This window comes from Anneissia japonica, unplaced genomic scaffold (assembly GCF_011630105.1).
Source record: "Anneissia japonica isolate Jap-2015-1 unplaced genomic scaffold, ASM1163010v1 scaffold685_len2926416_cov193, whole genome shotgun sequence".
NCBI classification, from domain to species: Eukaryota; Metazoa; Echinodermata; class Crinoidea; order Comatulida; family Comatulidae; genus Anneissia; species Anneissia japonica.
In genome coordinates, this window is record NW_022692922.1 from 204,604 (window position 1) to 221,039 (window position 16,436).

Below are 16,436 nucleotides of genomic sequence, written 5' to 3' on the forward strand. Positions count from 1 at the left end.
CTTATTAATAACGTGACAATGGATTCTCACACCAGTCAGAATGTTGTTTGCCAGGCGCTTGCTTTGCCGTACCTTGAAAACACCGTCACATGAATAGTCGCTTGGCAGGAGAGAGCAACATAGATTGTTAGAAAACACGAGTTGTCTGTGTGCAAATTGGTACAGGCAGGCTAGGGTGTAGCCGAAAATCCCCCGACTTTTCAAACTAACGATGCCCATAAACTTTCCAATTCGGATGAATTTTGATCTGATATTATTGTTCTGGTAGTAGGAATTTTCTTCTTTTAAATAATAATACTGATGACAAATCATGTACAAATTATTACGATTTCTACAGATCACGTTGTTTATTGTTTAGGCCCCATAAAAATTTTTATTAGTTTATCACCCGCTCCCTCATCACTTTTGGGGAAAATTTTTTTCCAATCAACATATATTTTTATTTCAAACAGTCCCTTTTCTATCTTTTTTCACTTGAAAAGCTTTGGATTTCTTGCAAAAATGTTTACTGGTACAACAAAAACATGTTTTTTAAATATAAATTTGATTCCATTCTTATGACTTTTTATATATGTTGTTTTTCTAACTTGATTTACTTGTGATCATCGGTAAAATGGGGGCGGGGTTAGCAAAAAAAAAAAAAAAAGAAGTAACTAACCACATCCCTAATTAGGATGGCAAAGTTCTCGACAAAGCAAAATCTACAGAAAAATGCAGAATCAAGGATTCCATCCGGATAATAAAAAATGGGAATACCATGAACAGAGACTAAGGTGGGAACGAGCTATCACAATATACTCTGAATTGTGGGAGACCTCCACCCACAACAGGAGGAGCCGCAGAAGACGCTTAGCAACCTACACCATCAAGGCGGTGCACAGCGTGAACAGCACATTCTGTGATGCATGACCTTTAACACCACTTTAAAAATGATCGCTGATGGTGATCAGGTTAAATTACTACACAAACAAATATTTTTAAAAAATGTAATCTTTATTTCGGTTTGGTTTGGATTTTTTTGGTGTGAGCACCAAGGATAACCCACAAAAGTTAAGGTTTATTTCCAGTGAGTGATTGGGCAGTACAGCAGCAGACAATTCCCTACTCTTTTCCGAAGAACGTACTGCATTCCAACGACATCAATTCCGAAAGAAGTTGCACTTTTTTATGCTTTCATTTCAGCCTCCAGTTGTAACACAAGGAGAGTAGTGGATGGAATAGAACTGGGTACTAAAAGATCCTCTCATTTTGAAACTCAGTGCATACAAAAAAAAATAATTGAATTTTCTATCAAATAAGCCTCACTGAATTGTTCAAAATATTATAATTTGGTTAATGTTAGTTTATTTTATATAATAATACTGATAATTGCCTTAATTATGATCTATTCATTATTATAATGTAATAGTGTAGTCAAATGTAGTAGTATATTTAATAGTAACAAAAATGTAAAATTATAAATTTCCAAAAAAGCTGGCATTATTAACCCAAAAATAAAAATATTCATATTTTAAATTTAAGTAATTTTTAATTAGGCCAACTAATCACTTGTATTGTTCATTGAGTTTCTGATTTATTTATAACAAATTGATAGTGGCACGCAGTCAGGCACTTGCCCATAGACTCATTACATCGCTTTGGATAACCAGGCAACAATCGTATTACAAAAACATTTAATATTATGATTAGAGAACTCATAGGTCATCATGCTCCTTGTTTACTGTTTTATTTGTTAATATTTAACTGACATTTAATTAAGTTGTTAGATCAACAGATGCAAAATATTGATATGGGTACGGTATAATCAATGTACTACTACTAATACTAGTAGTACCTGTAATTATTCGCAAGTATAAATCAAAAAAAGTACATGGTGGTATTTTTATTTTTTTCGTCATCAGAAATAGTCTAGATTATTACCTCCGCCAACAAAGTTGGCAGGAGGTTATGTTTTTGCCTGTTCCTTTATTTATTTGTCTGTCAGCGTATTTGTTGTGAACAGCCTACAGCCCATAGTTTTTTTTATCAGAGATTCATCAAACTTCGCCACAATGTTTCTTTACCTGAGATCTAGAGCTGATTAAATTTTGAATTGTCAAAGGTCAAGGTCACAATCAACGAAAAACTTTTGTCTATAGCCCATAGTTTTAATCACAAACTTGTCAAACTTGGTCACAATGTTTCATGACCAAAGATCTCACAAATTATTTGAATGTTGAATGGTAAGGGTTAAAGGTCAAGGTCACAATCAACAAAAAAACTTTTTTTTATAAACAGTTTTTATCAGAAATTTGTCTAACTTGGCCACAATGTTCCTTTTACCAAAGATCTGGAGGTGACTAAATTTTGAAGAGTCAGGGTCAAAGGTCAAGGACACAATGATGGGAAAACTTGTATGTAAAGTGTGAACTACACCTTTAGATCGGTGACACTTAAAAATAATTTGGTGTGTTGAAAATCAACCAAAATAAACAAGTGAAGATTCTTAGCTAAAAGTACATAAAATAACAAAATTATTAAACAAAACATGAGAATTCTTAAAATTATAGTATTATGATATAAAGAAAGTTTGAGTATTGAGTAAAAATGATGCAACTTTAAAAATTCCTCCAAATATTGAATTTATAATTTTTTTTGTAATCTAGTATTAAGGTATGAGGATGAGAGGATGGATTTCTAATCATTGTTCTGGGATTTTATGGGCTTATAATTGCTGCAAGCTGTATTACTATTAGGAATTATATTTATGACACCCCTCCATGCATTATAGACTCTTCCAATATAATCCAGGCTGTATGATTAATTATGCATGCAGGCTGGTCTTGTTATCAGCATGGGGTTTTAGCTCGCCCTTAGCTAGATGCTTGCTGTTGAGTGGAGCTGTTTGCTGTGGCTAGGGAGGCACCTCATCGTAGGAAGGGATACGCCACCCAGTGGATTATTTTTATTTTCTTTCGGGAATAGAGTACTTCGTTTTAGAAGTGCATCAGGATTCTTCCTTTGGTTTTTCTAGTGTTTTGTTGCTGGAGACATTTTTTTCCTGCCAGTTTTATAGTACAGTTTTTTCGTTGTTGTGTTGGAACAGGTCATATACAGGTAATTGGATATACTAATTATTAAAGCCTCTCATTGACTGGAGGATTTGCCAATAGGTTGTTGTGTATATAAAAAACAGGAATCTCATCCAGTCAGCAGCTCGCTGCTCAGCTGTCTTCAGTGGGCGTGAGCTGAGATCTTGAATGAAAGCCAAAGAACAGCACTATGTTATGGTTTTTGTGGCTTTCATTTCACTTGTATAGTTGTTGGCTTCCATATATTTCACACTGCTCCCTGTGTGCACAGAACCAAGGCCTAACAAATGGTATTTTACACTAGAATGGCTACGTTAAAACGCAGCCATTGTTGATAATATTCCCTGTATTGATCAAGTAGGAAGTGTTCGCAAGCTACTATAGCTGTCTGCGCACTATACTGTATTGTCTTCATACTAATGCATTAAACCTCCCCTTTATTGTTAAACAATTGCTTATCCGGAAATGGTTTAGATTTTACAGTTCATTTTTGTTCATCAAGTCTTGATTTATTATTACTGTAGTTTGTCTACAAAACTTGTTAATAATATTTTTTAAATTTTGCCATTAGATATACAGTAGATATTGTAGATTTTTACATGAAATCATAATATAATTATAGTTTTGGTCTGGATATCTTGGTGTCAAATGAAATCATGAGTTCTTAATCAAGTTTTATATTAAAATACGAGTGTATGAAATAGGAAATCATAAAAAGTCTTAATGAATAGATAATTAATTTTTATAAAAAAAATTTAATTACGAAAGTCTTGTATGAAATCATGAATCGTAATAAAATTTTATAAAGTCATGTATTTTATTAAGTCTTAAAATAGTTTAATGAAATTATTTGATATGAAATCATGGAATAATGTGTAGTCCTATTAAAGTGAAATCATGATATTGCCACTTCCATTTCGCGATTCGTCTGATTTGCTTTCATAAGAAAAATCTTAAAACCTATATTTATTACAGGAATGTTAACTTGCCTTATTTTCTCACTTAGTACCTTTGATAAAATTTGAATTGGCATTTATAGTATAAATATTTGTTATAATGGAATCTAAAAAATACTACAATAGAACTCTTACTGCTTTAAAGTATGAAATATCATGTTAATTTGCAATTTTATGCAATGAACATGCTTGCTTTTTCCTCGAATAGAGAAACGTCTTCATGGTAGAGTAGAAATTTTATTACAGTTGCAGGCCCAAATGACCATTTGTAAAATGAAATTGCTCATAAATTAAAATACATAATTTCATGAAAGTGTGTACAATTGTCCTGTATCACTTAGGTCCTACTGTACCTGTTGATCAGAACATGGAGCAATTACTGTAGCATGTAAGCCTAGATAGTAAATAAACGCATTAAAATTATAGTTTATTCTAACAACTAAATTAAACCGGTAAGGTTGAACACTCAGCCGAATTGGCAAGACTTACAGTAATACATCACTGCATCATGGCCAATCAGAGGAAATTCCCAGACAGAACGTCATCGTGCATACATGAATGCGGTTTACATTTATTGGTAAGAATAAGGAAGAACGGTATAGTACTTGGCAAGTTTGTTGTGTTTATCATTTTTAGAATAGACCATTATATAGGAGGATAAAAATCCTTTCATAAAATGTTGATTTAATAAGATAAACAAAATTATACTGATCATAGTCTACGCATTAATATTAATGTTGACAATTTGTAAAATTGGATTTGTAATATTTAGAAAATCGTAATATTTTGCTTAATGTAATATAGTAGTCTATTCATATGGTTTTATTTTAAAAGAGTTAAATATTTTCACCCAGGCTTCTGAAACCTGTAGCTGAAATAGCACAACTAAAATCCTCCAGGTACATGTTTATGCATTTACCAGAGAATTTTTGAATATTTAAAAAACATATTTTGAAATTCCTCTAAATTTTAAAATAGTGCTCTAATCAATGATTTCCAAGCACAATTCTCCAACCATTGCCTTAAATTTATATTCATATTTAAAATTGAAAGTTTTGTTTGTCTAGACTTATAGAAAAAGCTAATAGTTGAAATCATGAAAGGTCATAATATTTAGTGAGTTTGCAATATTTTAATAGCTATCTACTTTAGGATTTAACATTATTTTGCTAGCAAAGCCTAAATGGAAATCTAGGTTGCATTATGCTTTTGGATACATCTCTTAATTTGTGATTGTAGCAATTTGCTTGCATACCCTGTAGATTTATCTGTGATTGCTGGTAGGCTGTTGTGCATCCGTTTAGCTTCCCATCTGTGGCTATTGCGCCGGAGTAGCTAAATATGACTACAGTAGTTTTATATGAAAATTAGAGCCATTAGGCATGAGCAATCTGAGGACACATATTTGTGGTACGGATGCTGAGATCTTGACATCATTTAGAATTCAGTCTAACTCTAATGCTAAACAAAGATTTTGTCTTGTAATCTGATTATCCTTTAAAAATGTAGCGTTCATTTTTTATAGCCTATCATGCTTAATAGTACAGTAAAACGTCCATTTTGCGTACCAAGGGGTGTTCGTAAATTGAGAAATTTGTAAACCAGATCGGGTGTCAGTTTCCAATACCTAGGCCTAGCTATCCCCTGCCATTGAGCGCCGACAGGCTGACAGCTTTGAAAAAAACAAAATTATTTTAATTGCTGGCATTCTTCCACTTAAATATTATTTTATTTTAACTCTTATTCAAACATCTATATGTTTTATGGCCCTTTCTATCGTGTTTTTTCTAGTTGTTACATTGCCGAATTGTGTTGTTTACATGCGTTTCGCGGTCATGTCTAGCATTCACGATGTGTATGTATATTTTTAAGAAAAATATACATTATCACTTTGTAAAACGCGCGCAATCAAATTGGTCGATGGCGACGTCATTAGGGGGTAAAGACCATTCGTAAAATCGACTATTCGTAAAATTGACTATTCGTAAAATTGGCTATTTGTGAAATTGATGTTCGTAAAATGGACGTTTTACTGTACCATATAAAATTTCCTATATTATTGTACTATATGACATGAACTTTAAACTTTGAACTACAGTATAGGCCTATGTAATGTGATTGGTACATTGTGTCTCTTTGATGATTACTAAAAATAGAGTTTATACTATAGAAAGAAAGAAGTGGGTTTGTTTGTTACTCTTGATGAAGTTATAGTTTATTGTTCGTATGTTAAACGTTGGAGTTCAGTTGGTTTAGTTAGATTTTAATAGAATAAAACAAACCAATTATTTGTATGTGTGTGTTAATTCATAAATCAGGTTAATTTCTAATGTATACTAATCAGAAAAGATAGTATTATACATACTCCAAGCATCGAAATGCACGCCATCGTGTCGGGATTCAATATTTCAACATTAATTATGTCACCATCAGGAATGTGTACATGTTGTATTCGTTAATATTAAAACAAACAAGAGAAAACAGGTAATTACCCATTTAAGAGTTTGGAAATTGTTTCCGTATAATTATCAAATAGACCCTACAGTACATTTACCTTTAACATTTATTAAAGTGTGTTATTATATAGCTAGAGGTATATTTTTTAGAGTACAGTAAACAATGGTGGGATGTAGAACAATACCACATTCTCATTGTGCTGAGCATGTCTAACAAAAGGTTTTCATTTACTCCAAAGTCCTTCATCCAAAGGCCACTCTCATTAATACAGCTGGACTCCACCATTACACCCCATAGGGATGTTTCCAACATTTGGAGTCATCACTGGTCAGTTAATATAGTATGCTATGTTGTATCATCATCATATCATTTGTCACATTATGCCAGTGTCCTGTACTGTATGTACACAGCATTTGCTAAAAGAATGCTGATGAATGATACATACATACTTAACTATTTTTAGAAATTCATATTATTTGTTATTGCTGTAAGTGAAGGTATTTTATTACTTAACCTGGTTTGCTGAGTCTGGTTAGGCCAAGGTTGGATTCAAAGACTAAAGGTTTAACATATTTCAAGACCTAGGACAGTGTCATTCCTAATCAGAGGTGTTGTATTTACTACTGTAGTACCTCCAGAAATTGATCAAAACTCATTAGCGATACCTGTTTCATATTTTCTAATTTCATTGAACTTTTTTTCTAGTCGCTGTAATTTACGAGATTATTATTTTTTAAAGAAAATGTAAACTGTATGTGGTTGTTAATGTTATTTGACGCTGTATTGTTTAAAGTCACTCTATAAAGTACTACTAAATAATTAATGTGTTTTCCTATTATTATTATTATTATTATTATTGGTTTTATAATTTTTGAGATTCATGTATTTGTAGTCTAAAATCAATCAAGCAGCTTTTTGTTTTTGCAGTGGCCAACAATAGAGTCCAATCTGTAAACCAAATTTACTACAAATGACCAACAAATGACCTCTGTTGTAAAATATGTTTGTGGTGAAGTATACTGAATGCCAAGATATGTTTGGGCATTATATCAAATATACTGCATTGCAACTACAGTACCATTAACATAATTGTGGTTTGGCATTCTATCTATGAGTGTGGCTCATTAGAATATTACCCAGATACTCTATTATGATTGTGGTTAGCAGTCTGTGAGCTACTCATTAGCATATTGTGGTTTAGTAATATTATTTTCTGTGAGATTTTAGTTCTCTTGTTAGCATTGTGGTTTTTTTAAGTCTTTTTGTGAGATCATAGCTGCTAGGTTTAGGATGTTGTCATGTAAAACACTGGAAGTATTCATTTTTCTAATTTCCTCCATTGCTATATTTACACCCGCGATGCAGTCATACGCTGTATGTCTGCAAGGGATAGTACCAGCGTACTGTAGTCACCGTTACGCGTATCCGACAGACTAATTATGTTGCACAATTCATCAACGAGGACGGCGTAGGTAGCAGAACTTGCTGATAGTAAAATGAAACATGTTTAATTATTCAATAAACATTGCCAAGAACCTTTTTTTTTCTGGTTGTTATTTCACCAGAGGGAGGAAGGTTGTTGATCTCTGAGATAAGGTGATACAATGTCATTAATTACCATCTGTGTACTAGCTATTTTGTGGTTTTTGGAATTTTCACTATAATTCAATTCATAGCATCTGAAGTCAGTCAAGTGTTTTATTAGTTGAGTTAAGCTTCTAAGCAATACAGTACACTATGAACTACAGCATACATTTGAAAGGTCAAAGAGAGGTCAAATGAGAACTTTAAGTCTAGAGAAATATCAAGGCATTCATCTTGGCTTTATCTATATCTTGATATTGAGCCCAATAACACTTATTAGGCTGGCTTAGGGCTGGCCCAGGGCCGCCTTAAATTACGGCCGACTCAGGGCCGACTCAACGACATTTTCGTTCACAGTGATTGTTTTAAGTCGGCCCAGGGCCGCCTTACGAACATTCACATTTCTCCTTTGGGCCGGGTCGATGAATAATCACAACCTAGAATAAACAAATGGAATTCACGCGAAACATGAACCTAATTTTGAATATTGTCCTTATACTTTTCGATTTTTTAAGCGTAGCACTCCGCTTCATGACTATGGCGGCGACAATTATTATAATAACCAAGGCCTATAATTAGCGCAGTTCGACTTTACTCTGTGCAAAACCAGACTCGCAATTTTGAAACTCCATACCTGTATGGATAAACTGTATAGGCCTTTGTAAGACTGAAGGTTGCTGTCAATGTTTGGTCACAGACCGGGGACACAGATTGTGAATAAGTAGCATCAAGATCTATCTATTTGGCAATAATAATTATTTTCATGTTAGGTTCATTCGTTCATTCACAAACAATTTTTAACGCTTTTTAGAACCAGCTTCACTCATAACAATAACGAACGATTATTTTTTTTCCATCCTCGGGGTCATGTGAGTAGCTTCACAAACGTTGACACAAAACGCATGTGGTTGGTGAGGATGATGTTCACAGAAAGAATGATACCGCTATACAGTGTTAGGATTTTAGAATGTAAACTTGTTAAATTAATGTGTGCTATACAAAAAGTCAGTTCGAATGAATGTTGTGGTTAGATAAGTTGTCAAAATCGACCGCAATCAGAGCGAACTTGGGCGGCTCAGGTTCGGCTTATGTTCAGATTTAAAGTTGGGTCGGCCCAGGGCCAGCCCAAGGCGCTCATTGCAGGACCTGAGCCGACTCAAAAGTCGGACTAACTTTAGGTTGGCTCAGGGCCGGCTTAACATTTATTGATTGTTCTCACTTAAAAATTGCCGACCCTGGGCCGGCCCTGAGGCAGCCCAGGGCCGACGTAACTCTCAAGTGTGATTGGGCTCATTGACATTAATATTATCAAAGACCATAAATGAAAAAATGAAGGCCAAATATAAAATATGATTCTTAATTTCATCCTTTAAAAAAATTTTACAAGGAGAGCACTCAGAAAATCTTGCTGAAATTTATTCATCTTGCTGCTACTAAGCAATGCATGTGTGCCTACCTGTATGCCTGGCCAGTGCCCGCTGTAAGTTCAAAATTTGAGTTTGAGTTTGTTAAGGCCAATTTTATGAAGAAAAATATAACTTTTTAGTATTTAAGAAAAAAATTGTTTCTTTCTGAGCTTCATAAACATTCTTGAGTACATACTATTGTAATATGCACACCTTTCATAGAATACATACATGCACAGAATGTCTACTGTCTTGAAACCTACAGAATATTTACTGTACATCCAAGCAGTGGCGGCTCTAGGATATATTTTCGGGGGGGGGGGGGCTGGCGGCTGGCTAAGTTGTCTGACAGGGGGACTTGAGCTCGTAGGCTCGAGCTGGAGGAGGGGGTTGAGAGGGTTACCCCTCCCAAATGAGATTTTTTTAAAGAATATCAAACTCTGGATGGCCGAAAATCACACTCTTAGACTCTGACAGACATGTGTTGGCTTGGTGTGGGCCTATTTTTTATGTCTTATGGTCTCACCGCCCGATGAGCTCTGTCCGGCGGGGAGCTTAACCTGTCCGGTGGGGGGCTTAAGTCCCCCTGCCACCCCGCTGGCGCTGCCACTGCATCCAAGCAGTATCGTTTGACCAAGGTAGATTTACCCTGTCTTGTTCATAATTATCCAAACACCGCTTAACCATTTCAATTTCCATTGGTGTTGGTGTTTTTTGCTCGAACGGGCCCCAAGTGGGTTTATACAGTACTAGTGTATTTTTTCCGGGCATTCCTGCCAACATAATTTGTAATCTAGAGTATGCCTTTACTTTACAGCAAAAACACTTCGATTCGATACTTACTGTACCAACTATTAAATGTCACGCCAATTCATCAGTATTAATTTTAAATTTTGGTACGTTCTTCTATTGGCCTGTCAACTGTTTTTTTATGTTTTTAAATGAGCATTTTGGAGTCATAAACTTTATTTTAGTAGATTACTCTACAGCAGTCTTTCATAAATTGTCAAGATTTTAGATCTCAAACACCCCTAATTATAAAATGGCTTGGACTAATTTAGAAAAAAAATGACAACTTGCAAATGTGCACGTAGCAGGTCTGCAGTGTAGTGATAGTCTTGTAATGAGGTCATAGTCTAAAGCCTTACCAAAGGTTATACAGGGTATTATTGTTGATGATTGATGGGGATTTTCCCTGGAATTCTGGTGGGTGGTGATGGTTGCATTTACATTTTTAAACTATTTAAATTGTTATTGGTATTTTTAATAGTCGAGTAACTATAGTCCTTACTATGTTTTACTATTTGAAAAAAGGAATTATTGTTTTAATCATTAGATGTTTGATTTTGTCATAGGAATTATTGTTTGAGTAGGCACAAGATTGATTATTTCTATATTTACTCATACTGTACTAATTGTTTACATAAGAAAAATTAATTTCCTGTTTAGTTGAACTTTATCTTTAAATCTGTTTTATGAAGATACAGTACTACAAACCTCTCATATTTTAAATATAAGATGATACAATTGTGCTATCATTTATTGATATTTATAACATATTTTAATTTTAATATTTACTTTTTAGTTTCATGTATATTTTTCCTTTTTCTTAAATGTTGACTTTTAGAGGATAAGAGAATTAATCGATAGTTTGGATTTAATCACACATTATGATCGTAACAGTTTTTTTATTGTTTTCTGTATTTGTTTTTTCAAAGATATAATAAATAAAATGAAATGAATTTATTATTTTGCTTTTGCTTTTTTTTAGCTTACTCCTATTTTTGAATGAAAATGTTTATAAGAACAAGTACAATTTCTAAATCATTAATAAATCTGATTGATGAAGCTACACTTTTTTTTTTATAAGAACACATTTTATAAGAACACTGAGGCTAAAATTTCTTAAAAATTAACAAAATAAGAACAAATTGAGGCTGAGGTAAAATGTCAAATGAGGTTTAATATGAAAAGTCAAAAAATTATATCTGTACCTTATGTGCAGTAATGTAAGTGTGACATGTAATACCCCCTATAATCAGGTGTACTGTCATTTGGGGCCATTTTTACCAGGCCTTTTTTCTGGGGCAATTTTTCCAGGGAATTTTTTTCAGGGCCCATTATAATTTTCTATATTTGAAAAGTGTGTAAAATAAGAACAAATTAAGAACATTTTGAGCCTGAATCGGCCAAAAAATAAGAACACTGAGCTTGGGCAAAATTTTACTGGTTCTTATAAAAAAAAAAGGAAGTGTATTCTTTAATACTAACATAACCATTGTTTTATTTTGGAGAAAAGTATTTTTAATTTACAGTTAACACACGTTCCAGAAAATAAAGATCGTTTCTCTAATGGTATTATTAATGATATTTATATATATATATTTGGTTTATTTGGTTTTATTTTCACTTGTGCTTATATTCTTGGTTATTAGGGCTGTGCGAGCATTTCAACAGGTTCTGTACATCGATCGTGGGTTCAGCCGTGCAAACGAGGTACAGCTAAGACTCGGACTCATATTTAAAGTCAATTCAGACTACGAAGCAAGCTTGAAACATTTTCACCTTGCTCTCTTAGACTCAAGTCCATGTACCCTTAAAAAACCAGAAAGTAAGTGACATTTTTAGCTTATTCAGAGTTAATGTCATGTACCCTTAAAAAACCAGAAAGTAAGGGACATTTTTAGCTTATTCAGAGTTAATGTGTGTAAAAAGGATGGTACATTGTACTATGGTTGCATTTACCGTATATTCCGGTGTATAAGTCACAAATTTTATACACGATTTTCCCCCGAAGTTTGGGGTGCGGTCTATACACCGGTCAATAACCTACTCCCAAAAAGTTAAGATCGCGAGCCGCGGCGAAAATCAGGCACCGTCTGTCTAGGTTAGGGTCATGCTAGCCCGGTTAGGCTCATGCTAGCCCAATTAGCCTAGGGTAGGACCGGTTTGTAGGCCTAGTATTTGTAATTATACTCACTACAGTGCTGTACTAGGATTCCTACTACGATTTCTACGACATTTAAGCAAATGGTTTGGGTTGTCTAAATAATTCATTCATAATTACGTTCATTCATAAACAATTTTAAAACACGCTGTTTCTGTTCGAAACCGCTTCGCTCAAAAACTACCAAACTACTTTTCGCGAATTTGGTCCTCGAGGTCAGGTGAGCAGCTTCATTTACGATGTCGCAACAAAACACGTGGGCTGGTTGTTAAAACTTGCTGTTCGACGTCTGGTTCCTGGTGGCTTGTACCGTCATAGAGAGAATGATCCGATATAATTTGAGAATAAAAACTTATGAAATTAATTTATGCTATAAAAACACAAGTTTTCTTGAAGTTGTAATAATTATTTTACTGGAATTTAACTTTAGAAAGGCATTCGTCATCTGCGCATGCGTAAGCTTTGTATCACACGATATTTCTCCACTTCTGTTTATGTTTATAAAACGTGGGGCGTGACGAGTGCATGCTTCGCACAGTAGGCTATGAGTAGTAATGACTTAGGCCTAGAATTAACAGTATATTTAGCTTAATAGTATACCGACTTTTATTACCATAATAATAGAATGATTGTTAAAAATATATAAATATAAATAAGTATTTTACTTTATTAAACTAAACTGATGTTGAAAATTTAATGTAGCACGACCGTCTAGCATGAAATGGGGATTTCCCTAGCAGTGGCGGTGCCAGCGGGGGGCACAGAGGGCTTAAGCCCCCCCCCCCCATTGGTCTGGTCATGTCCCCCTTCCCCTGTCGGGCAGTCGGACCAAAAAAAAAAAAAAATAGGCTTAGTTATCCCATCCCAGCCATTTCCAGTCATCTAGAAGTCCCACTTCTCGTTTTGGGAGGAGGGGACACCCCTTCACTTACCCACCCCTAGCTCAGGCCTCAGATAACACTGCATGCTATAGTTACACCCATAAATACTTATCCCCCAGTCAGACATCTTAGCATCCCCCCCCCCCATAAATTATATCCTAGAGCTGCCACTGTTCCCTAGAGCAAGTACAGGTTGTTTCATTGCGGTAGCCAGAAGTTTACACGCATTTCCAGTTGTTTCAGCTGAAAAAGATGAAATTTCTTTATGTGAACATTTGTAAATAATGTCAATGTTTCAAATTAATTAAAAACTTAACATTATGGTAACAGTTTGGAGCTTAATAGGTGCGGCTTATACACAGGTGCCACAAAAAATTGTGATATTTCGCGTCCTAATTAGCGGGGGGGGGGGGCAGCTTATACACAGGTGCGGCTTATACACCGGAATATACGGTATCCATTTCCATCTTATACTTTATGAGGGTGTAAGCAATTGGGCTTATTATTACCGTACATGGTACTTTGTGAGTGTGAATAGGGGAAATGGTGATCATCACAATGTGGTATTTTGCAAGACTGGATAAACCTTTACCATGTATTATCATTGTAAGGATAGAGATGGCAGTCATCACTGTACAGTATGTTGTAAGTTATGAGGATGGCAAAGATGATTTTTTAGTGGGGAAATGATGGCTCTTATCATCATGTCACACTTTGGAAATGGTAGTTTTGTGTCTACTGTCAGCTTGGTTGGAGAAATGATGTGATACCCGCCTTCAAGATTATAGTATTGGCTGTCCAAAAAAACAAAAACAAAAAAAAAACGAAAATTGTGTTTGGGTGTAACCATTGTAAAGATAGTGAGGTTGAAGAGCCATGCAGCTGCCTCCATTTATTAAAAGCTTGGATCTGAATTACTCCGAAAAAATGGATATTATTTTGTATCTGATTTTGCAAGTTGCTGGAGATGGCCGTTAATACCATACCATGTGATTTGGTTATTTCCTATAAAGAAACTATTCCTGTTAATATCATTAGTCTTTGTTAGTATAGTGTTTGATAAACATCCTGGTTCTGTCTATTATAGTGATGTTTGTTCACATGATACTTAATGAATGTGTTTTGATATCCCACATGTTGGGAGATAATGTAGTGCTCACATGATTTATGCTTTCTTGCACATCCTGTTCTAATCCTTCTTTTTAAAAAACAAATTTATCCATCACTTCTTGGCGATCAACTACTTAATATTAAGTTATATTGTCATATAAGTATCAATATATTCTTAAAAATGTCTTTTTTGTTGAAGTTTTACTTTTAAATGTCTTTATATTGGGTTTATTATTGCAAACATATCCTTGTTTATCTAAACTTGTGAACTGCCATTCCAAATCTTGTGGTAAAACCTGTGGCTTGGTCTCACCCAGTGAACTTGAACAAATATTTCTTTGTTTAATTACCTATCCTCAATATTATTGTCATTGTAAGGTGTGATTGGGACAAAGAAAACACCTAAAGTTCTACTGAAACATGTTGCTTGCTTAGAATATGTACTGTTTATAGTGTCACCACAGTCCAAATAGTGGTCCTAAATTGTAAATGATTTGAGGTCAATCAAAGGTCACACTCAACAGATACAGTTAATATATGACCTGCGCTGTGTTTCAGCTGTAATGCAAAAACGCTGTCTTTCGAAAGAGACATTTTAACATTGACCTGTGTGAAATGCCGGATGCATAGCGTATACCCTCAACCATAACTAAACAAATTTTATTAGTTATATGTTTGTGTTACAGTACAGTATAATTTAAGTGTAAGAAGTTTGTCCACTTGTTTTTGTCTCATATAGTATCCTGACAATATGGTTTATCTCCTTTTTTTCAGTCAAATTTCACATTGCACACCTACATGAAATCCAGGTAAGATTTACTACTTCTTCGGAAGAAATATACTGTACTGTTAGTTACTTCGTGGGACCAAATTTTGCAACAACCTGTGAAAAAAATTACAAAAAAGTTGAAGGAAAAAAAACATTTTATATGTTTTGAAGAGCTATAGAACTGATGTAAAAACAAATGTATGTCATGACTGGATGACAAAAACAAACTTAGGCCCCCCCCCCCTAGGTAGGGCTAGGCCTTAGGCCTAGGTAGACCTGCTGAGTTAGGCCTAGGCCTAATCTAGGACCCTCTAGTAAGCCAGGCTAGCCTAGGCCTACTTGCTTGATACATTTCGGTAGTCTTGCTTCTCAAAGGACAAATAGTTTTAAGTTATACCTCAACATTTACAAATCTTATTAGGCCTTTGCCAAACTGATTTTCTTAACATGTGTAGGCCCGTGCAACCGTTTCCAGGGCAGGCTTGGTAGACGGGCCTAGCTAGACCGCCCGCCGCACTGCCACTGACCCATTCAAATACACAAGCCTAAACCTACTAGTTAGGCCTGCCTGACAAGGGTGATTCATGACAAGTACAGCTAGCAATACGTAGCATCGTAAAATCTTCTCCTTCCTCCTTGTATTCTCCTTCTCCAATCTCGCCCGACTTGAAAGCATGAAACAATTCATTATAATGGATATTTTTTGCGAACCAGATGGTTTATGTTTTAAATTTATGAAAAAATATATCATTTTTGGAGATTTCAAGGCAGCAGCGGGTGTAATATAGAAAAACTTTTTTTTTTACATTTTCATGGTGGTTGGTGGGCTAATTGGCCAAATATAAAATTGCTTTATTTAAAATCATCATTATTGGCGGGTGACAGGTTCGCTAAACAAGGTAAAGCTAAAAATGTATTCTAATATGTCCAAGTTCCATTTTCGGGTGTGCTGTAAAATTTGCCTTGGAAATTTCCCCTGAAAAATTGTGTTGGAAAAAATGGTTCCAGAAAATTCTCCCAATTGATGGATCATACAGTATGTACTTATGATCCTCTTTGCTAGAATTTTTGTAATTTTTTATTATATAACACTGTACAGTAGAAACCCTCAATTACGAACCCTTATTTAACGAATTCCCAATTTTACGAACATAAAATCAAGGATATGACATCATAAAAAGTGAAGTGAAAAATAAAAAAATCCGCTCGAATTGTAACTGTTAGCATGCATAAAACACAACACACCATACTATAC

The 16,436-nt window shown here is 34.6% G+C and overlaps 1 protein-coding gene across 2 annotated transcripts in view; it reads left to right on the forward strand.

The window, feature by feature from the left end:
• LOC117100487 (histone demethylase UTY-like) overlaps positions 1 to 16,436 on the forward strand; it is a 72,680-nt gene that overhangs the window by 30,388 nt on the left and 25,856 nt on the right. The window contains exons 6-7 of one of the 2 annotated variants that reach the window (XM_033240192.1): positions 11,910 to 12,085; positions 15,187 to 15,221. In XM_033240192.1, the coding sequence (XP_033096083.1) occupies positions 11,910 to 12,085; positions 15,187 to 15,221 (211 nt within the window). Of the gene's footprint in view, positions 1 to 11,909; positions 12,086 to 12,126; positions 12,145 to 15,186; positions 15,222 to 16,436 lie in introns of those variants that run through there. The other variant, XM_033240193.1, reaches the window with a different exon arrangement.